This window comes from Corvus brachyrhynchos, unplaced genomic scaffold (genome assembly GCF_000691975.1).
Source record: "Corvus brachyrhynchos isolate BGI_N302 unplaced genomic scaffold, ASM69197v1 scaffold56, whole genome shotgun sequence".
Classification (NCBI taxonomy): Eukaryota; Metazoa; Chordata; class Aves; order Passeriformes; family Corvidae; genus Corvus; species Corvus brachyrhynchos.
The window spans coordinates 4,596,202-4,603,926 of NW_008238664.1; the positions used below are offsets into that span (position 1 = coordinate 4,596,202).

At 39.2% G+C, this 7,725-nt stretch overlaps 1 protein-coding gene across 1 annotated transcript in view; it reads right to left on the minus strand.

The window, feature by feature from the left end:
- DDX17 (DEAD-box helicase 17) overlaps positions 1 to 3,836 on the minus strand; it is an 8,510-nt gene extending 4,674 nt beyond the window's left edge. The window contains exons 1-5 of the mRNA XM_017737813.1: positions 3,555 to 3,836; positions 1,499 to 1,598; positions 1,227 to 1,360; positions 550 to 615; positions 105 to 246 (exon numbers count right to left, since the gene is read on the minus strand). Coding sequence (XP_017593302.1) covers positions 105 to 246; positions 550 to 615; positions 1,227 to 1,360; positions 1,499 to 1,598; positions 3,555 to 3,821 — 709 coding nt within the window. The 5' untranslated portion in view covers positions 3,822 to 3,836. The remainder of the gene's footprint in view (positions 1 to 104; positions 247 to 549; positions 616 to 1,226; positions 1,361 to 1,498; positions 1,599 to 3,554) is intronic.
- Positions 3,837 to 7,725: the final 3,889 nt, after the last annotated feature.

Genomic DNA, 7,725 nt, shown 5'->3' on the forward strand with positions numbered 1-7,725 from the left:
TTCACTCTCGTCCCCTTCCAAACAGGTTTTGAGAAGTTTTGTTTTTACAGAGATTTTACAATACCACTTCCTCCAGAAACTGCAAGCACCCATTTTAAAATTACCTCTTTCTAAATCTCTGATCTGGGGACCTTTGGGTGCTCCTCCATATATGCAGGTACTCTTCAGTCTTGAACATTTGCCATAATCATCAGCCACCTGCTGCACTTGCTGGGCCAACTCTCTAGTAGGTGCCAGAACCAGACACTGCAAAAGGAAATTATTCAGGAAGAGTCAAGCTGCATACACATCCCTAACATAAAACCATAAGCAAAGTTGGACCATCTGCTCTTTATTAGCTGAAACATTTAAATATCTTTAGACTACATCAGCAGTTGCACAGAATTTCAACTGAGTGGGATGTTCACATTGTGATAGTAAATATTCCTATTCTGATAGAAATAGGATATGAAAAATTACTATTCTGATACATCAATTAAATAAAACACCCATCTCATTAACAATGTCACGCTACAGATACAAAAACGAAGAGAATCAACAAGCACTTACAATTGGGCCATCCCCTCTCTCCAAATATGGCTGGTGGTTGATGTGAACAATTGCAGGCAACAAGTACTAAAACAGAAGAAAACAGTATTCTGTAACATATACAAATTGTGACTCTGCAAAACCAGATACTTGCATTTATCCAGCACAACAGAAGATTTTTAAGAGCTGCTGACCAACTGTATTTGCTTTGGCGGATGAGCACAGAATGTGGCTGCTCAGCACCTCTGAAAGCAAGGCTCACTTAAATTTGGAGCACAAGTTAGCGGAACTGAGTAATCATGGTCCTAGCCAATGTTTTTCATAAAGGATAAAAATGTTTTTTAACACTACAGCTAAAATTAATATATATGCTGAAAGTCAACCATCTTTTATTTTAACCTGGATAGTTTATGAAGCAAATGTGCTAAAGAGAATGTTCTGGTTTTTAAACCACAATGTAAGCATAAAGAACTGACTAAGCATCCAAACAGGAAGACACGCACACAATACGCCCTTGTGAATACAACAGGCTTGTAGTTGAGCTGGAACTCAACTGTCCCCCACGATGCAATACAAAAAGCTTTAAAAATGTAATCATCTTGCTGCTAGTACTGGCAAGGCCAAAAACTAACCCACAGGTAATTTCTGCCAGGTGACCAGGAAAGCTAGCTGAAGAAATAAAAGGAAAGAATACGCACTGCTAGTGTCTTCCCAGAGCCAGTCTGTGCAATGCCCACCATGTCACGACCGCTGAGGGCCAGTGGAAAGCCTTGGCACTGAATTGGAGTGGGTTCTGTGAAGTTCTGGTCCATCAAGGCATCCATCACATACTCTTCAGAATTTAAGAAAAAAATAAATTTCTTAAAGAATAACTGAAGCTTTAGAGAACTTTTTAGAGAACAGAACCAGTAACTGTTCAGGTATTTTCTGAGCCATCTTCATGATCTCAAAAAATAGCAAAAATACTTACGTGGAAAGCTACACTGGTGGAACGCAAACACTGGCTTGGGGCAGCCCTCCATTCCCCGAATTGTTATCTCCTTCTTCCTTCGCAATTCTTCAACTTCATACTATTAATGAAGAAAGAAAAAAATAAATGCCAAGTATCAGCAGGGACTTAAAGTGTGTTTCTAACTACTAACTCTTCTCACCTCTGGATAACAGCTTTGTTAGAGAACTAAATTAAAACAGGATGTAAAAACAACTGCTTTTCTAAAGATTTTACTTTAAGAGTGACTTATTGTACAGCTTCTCCAATATTCAGCGGTATGAGCTCTCTACATAGCCTAGAAGGACTAATGTCAACCTCTTCTTACAACCAACCCTTTTAAATGAAGAGTATAGTTAACAGAACATTTTTAGGCATTTTTCCAGAAGCCAGAAATGACCAACAGCTTCAAAAGTGATTAGAAACAGAGGATAAGAAACACGTTTTATGTTACAGTGCTAAGAATTAAACAAACTAAATAGGTCCTAATATACCATGAACAGAAGGCAGGGCAGTCCTTCTCCTTCAGTTAACACATTGCAGAGGTAGATAAATACAGAGTTCTTGCTGGATAACTTGCAACTCAAATGTTGCTTGGAATTGTTACAGAGAATGAAAGAAGCTCTGACAACATCATAATGATACCCTAGGACCTCACAATTTTTTTAAGGAACTTCTTGTAATATGTCAGAAATGTGTAGCCACATAAGCATAATTTCAGGATTAGAGAAAGTATTTCATTTTTGTGTAGGTTCTTTTAAGTCCAACTGCCCTTTGCAACATGCTTCGACAATTCATGACCTTATTCTAATGCTTATTAGAAATCAATAGAGACACATCAATACCTAATATGTACTTTATCCAAAGCAATAGATTCACTATTTCTGAGAATCTCTTGAGCTTGAATTAAAAGGTAAAAAAGAGAAAGTGACTTCTTGGGAAAACGTGAAAATCCTTTTAGCTGGCTAAGCCAAGGACAGCTACAGCAGCTCATGCTAACCGTGGTTCAGTAGCTCAAGTTGTGGTATCTTTAAGAAGTTGATACCCCCCTCAATTCCTTTATGCCATATGCATATTTCACATAAGGATTTGTAAGTCTATGCAATCACATAATGACACCGTGCTTGTTGCCTCGCGTTTAGAACAAAACACCTTAATTTCTAATTATAAAAATACATTGCAAGAGAGAATAGAAGACCAGACTCAAGCTAGGCAGGAAGGGAAGATTACTGTATCGACAGAGTAAACACAAAGTACTGCATCTGGTTTTGAGCCCCCGATGTAAGGAGGACATTTTTTTAACATGGCATGTCCAATTATGGGGGAAAGCTGGAGGCTGCAGTACAGACCACATGAAGACAGACTGGGAGCACCGGATTTGTTTAGCTTGGGAAGACTGGGCTAACAGTGGCCTTTAACTGCTACTTTCAACTACTTGATGGGTCGCTATAGGAAAGATGTTCAAAATCCCATGAGAAACACTAAGCCCTGAGACAGCCACCCAGAGAGGATATCAATTCTCCTCATCCCTGGGGGTATTCAAACGCAAAAGGACATGGCACTAAGCAACCTGCTCCAGTTCTACCGTTAGTGCTGCTCTGAGCAGAGGATTAGACTAGAGGTGTCCCCAAGGCCTCTTTCAGCCCAAATTACTCTTATGACAAAATATTACTTTTCCAACATTTCTCATGTATTTCTGTCACTTTTAGTTCATTATCTTAGGTTTTTTCAGGGTTTCTCCAGTACGGTAACTCTCTAAGTTTCATCTCCACTGACAAATCGCTAGACCAGACAAGCATGATGATGATGCATTACAAATGACAAAATATAAAATATCTCATATAAAAACAACTACGAAGAAAGGCATATCCTTTGCTAATGTTAAATAATAACGGCAACTAGAAACAAGTATCCTACAGAGTACACATGCCAAACACACTTAAAGAAGAGTCAGCTCTATTTTACATGCTGTCCCAAACCTCCTAGGACAAGTTTTTCAACCTGAGATATTTTCTGTTGTAGACAACATGGAACTTACCGGAGTAAGCCTGGCCACTTCTGGATGTTCCACATAAAAATTCTTCTCAAACTTGGGCAGTTCATTTAAATCCCATTTTTTCTTACGTAAACGTTCCCCTGGATTACCAAATTTCTTTGGAGGAAGAGGACCTCCACGACTCGCTCCAAACCTGTGAACGTGAATGTTAGTTATTAAAAAAAAAATACTACCACTATTTAAAACTATTTTAAAATTACTCTGGAATTTTCTTAACCACTTTCCATTGTCTTTTCCCCAAGCTGACATACGAGCACAACATTCTAGCAAGTCATCCCCTCCAATCACTACGATGGTACAAAACTTCTTGAAATAACATAAACCTGCTTTAGGTTGATTCGGAAGCTAAAACCATGTTATTGTAAATCACCCCTTCAAAGCTCCTGTCTCTAGGACATGGCTGTGTGTACACCTATAGCTGTACACCTACAGCACCTGCCTTGAAACCGACGGTGCACTCACAAAGTAGTTACATAAAAGGGATGAGAAAAATCTCTCCTTGCAAGTTCCTTCTCTCTCTCTCAAGGTTTGTTTTACACTAAATAGCTATTTCACTATCTCCCCCCTCTATATCTTCTCTCCTTTCTTATCAAGAACTATGCCTCAAATGAAAAACAATAGAATGAAGAACAGAAAGTAAACAAGTCCAGCCAAGCCTGCAAGTCCATCTGTAATTCTGTAATCAACAAAATTTTTAAAAAAGTATTTTTGAAACACAGCCTAACAGGGAAAAGAAAAAAAAAAACCTGGGAAAAGCCATATCTGCTCTCAAGTGCATTGTGATGAAGACTGAAGAGAGTAAGAAGCCAATGTTCACAAAAAATTTCTGACTAGCAGAACGACTCAGAAATTACTGCTCTTTCTCTCTAAGTTTTCTTCATCCAGTTAATTTTACACACTTCAAAATGTTAAGAACTAACTGTAATGACTGGCTAATGCAATAGCCAAAACATGAGCTGCTGGCAGTAAGCTGTAAGAATAACTAATAACCCAGTGGCATGAAATGATTATTTACCGTAAATATCATGAATTGGATTTTAAAATAATATTTAAAAAAAAAACCAGTTACAGCACTTTCATCAGTATTGTACAAACTTGGCAGAAAGTACTTTTCCAAATGCTATCAAGTCCATTTTCGTCCTAAAGCTACAGCTTTCTGCAAAACATGAATTCATGAGACATGCCTGTTAGAAACAACTTTTAGACTGCAAAACCAAAGAGTCTGCACCTTACCCAAGTAGTACACTAGTAAATAAAAACCTGGTAATGAAACAAACTGAAAGCAACAAAAATCCCTAAGCAACTTTCTTAAAGGAGTAACTTGTGGATGAAGGAGGGGGTGGAAGAGTTACCAAAAAATAAACAAGACCTGAAAAAAAATTTCTGAATTATCTTAAGTACAAGCCTATCTGCTCAAACATTAAATACATTTGTTCTTTAAATCACTTCCCAATGGAAACTACAAATTACAGTGACTAAGAGACCAAAGAAACAGAACTCAAATCAACATTCTAACAAGAAGCAGTTAAATTGTTGGAAAAGCCAAGTATAGTAGATATAATTTAACTTAAAACCTGCTAAGTTAGTTTTAAAATGTCTGCTGTGTTGCAACTGTGCATTAGGCTTCTTCCTTTTCCTATAAATATCCCTTATTTTCTCATCAGTGTATCTATCAGATCCCCCAGACAGCCTGCACAGTCATCAATTTTTGTCATATGAAAAAGACAGTGAAACACAACTTCCAAAATGCATTTAAGCATTATGTTTCCTTTCAGGACAAAGGAAAAGAAAGGCACAGACTTTCATTTATAGGGATATTCACCTTTAGTGATGATGTTTGTTACTGATCATGCTAACTTGAGGTCAAAATGTCAACAATTTCAGTACCCAAGTAGTTCCTACAAAACCCACAGCCTCACTCAAGTCCACCAGAGGTTGAAAGGGTTGAAGAGTTCCCTAACAAAAGGAAACATATGACAGGGCTGATTGCAAGACTGGACACTGCAACAGCTGGGTACTATGAATACTTGCTCTACAGCTATCCAGAGGAAAAAAATTTTATACAGAAGGCACATAGTTTCAGTTCTCCACTCTTGTACACAATATGCCTGGATACTGACCTGAAAGAAAGGAGCCCTACAGCAGCCCTTGAACACTGCCTCTGTGGGGGTTTATCTGCTGAACTGGCAGTAACTGACACTTCACAGTCTGACTCCAGGTAAAATGAGATTCCAACTCCAATTAAGCTGATTTAAATCTAATATTTCCCTGGTTTGCCAACAGCTCTCTTTACAAAGGTAAATTAGGCTGGCTCAAAACATTCTTCCCTAATATTACTGGTGCCATCATTTCCGGGACAGAACTGAGTAAACCTGATACATTCCAGAGCAAAACGTAACAATTTTCCATCCTCAGAAGTCACCTATAGCTCACTCCTGACAAGAGGAAACCAGAAAACTTGTATATGATCAGCCTACAGAAGAAGTGGTGATAAACTTTCAGATGGTGCTGAACCAGCACACTGGGTGGCCCAACATTTTACAGAGATTATTTATGAAGTAAGACTGTTGTTAGCGGTTACAAGTATTTTCATACCTTAAAAGGATGTATATAACAAATTGAATCCTGATGCATTAAAGCTTCCAGGATAATATGCCAAAAAAAAAAAAAAAAATCATGCAAATGTCCAAAAACTTCACAAAGAAGTATGTAGGCACTTCTTTCACTCATGCAAAACCCCTGATCTAAAAGAGAAGCACCCACTATAATTAAAGACTTTACAGAAAATGAAATTACACTACTTTTAAGGCACATCAAGTGTTGTGTCAACGCTTTGGCCAGTGTTCTTTTAAGTAACTGTATATAAATCTGCATACTCAAACTCACTCACTAAACTCCAAAACCAGCAGTGGTCTGATCTATCTCAGACTTGCCAAAGCGCTTACTCCAATGTCCTTGTGTTAAACTGAGCTGGAAATCTCTTAGCAGAAAAACACCAGAACCCTCCTCTCTGTGAAAAAAAAAATGAAAGTATCTTTTAATTTCAGAATGTTAAATGTGGGTGTAAGATAAAGCAATGATACAACTATCTCCCTCCACAGACAACGAGAAACTGAATGTCAAAGAGCATTGCAATATGTAGCAAAATATTCTTTAATCTCCCAGTGGCAAGGGAAAACTAGAGGAAAAGGAAGTGGGGGAGAAAAAAAAAGGAAAAAAAACGGAGAGAAGACTCATTAATTGACATCTAGCTTACCATATAGCAGAACCCACAGGATATATTTTCTGCTAATCCTTGAAAACTACTTGTGATGTGAAAATGCCACTGTCAGAAATCAGTTCTAACTCTCTTTAAAAAGGCCTGGCGCGAACGCCTTATTACTTTCAACCCTTAAAAACCTCGAGACTCATCTAGTTATGTAGTATAACGCCACTGTATTTATTGCTGTCACTCTCAGAAGAAAAACATCACATCAAATCAAACCTGAAAAAGCCCTTTTCAAGCCAAACCTCCTTTAAAAAAGAGATTCAAGAGTATCAAGCACCAGGCCTTTACAGAACCACACAAACAATTTCTGTAGCGCTATGTCAGCTTGGCAAATGGGGTCCAGCACCGTGTTCATCGAGATCACCCTCCCGAGTACCCAAGTCCCCGCATGGCAGCGTTTCCAATCCCATTTCCTCTCACGACAAGTCTGGGAGCGCAGCTGAGAGAGATCTTCCCCCCACTGCCATATTTCTAGTAAGTCCAGAAGGAGCGATGACAACCAGAAGGGCAGACAGAGGGACAACCAGCTCTGCCAGGGCCACCAGGACCTTCGTGGTTTGCGGGGGGGAGGGTGCCACGGGTGTCGCGGGGTAAATAAGAGGACTGGCAGAAAATAATTAAGGGGGCAGGGTGGATGCAGGCCTTAAAACTGCAAGCAAGTTTCACAATTAGTTACACATGAGCGGTGGAAAAGCTAAATAAAAAAAAAAAAAATTAAAACCACAAAACCCTCAAAACCCACCACCCAGCCTTGGTGACAGATAAGTCTCCAACTACCTCCCGCCCCCACATGAGAATTTATGGGGGGAAAATCCCCACAAGCGGGATCTTGGCTCCCCCAATCCCGACACTCCAACACACGCCCCCCTGCCCCGCGGCCTCCCC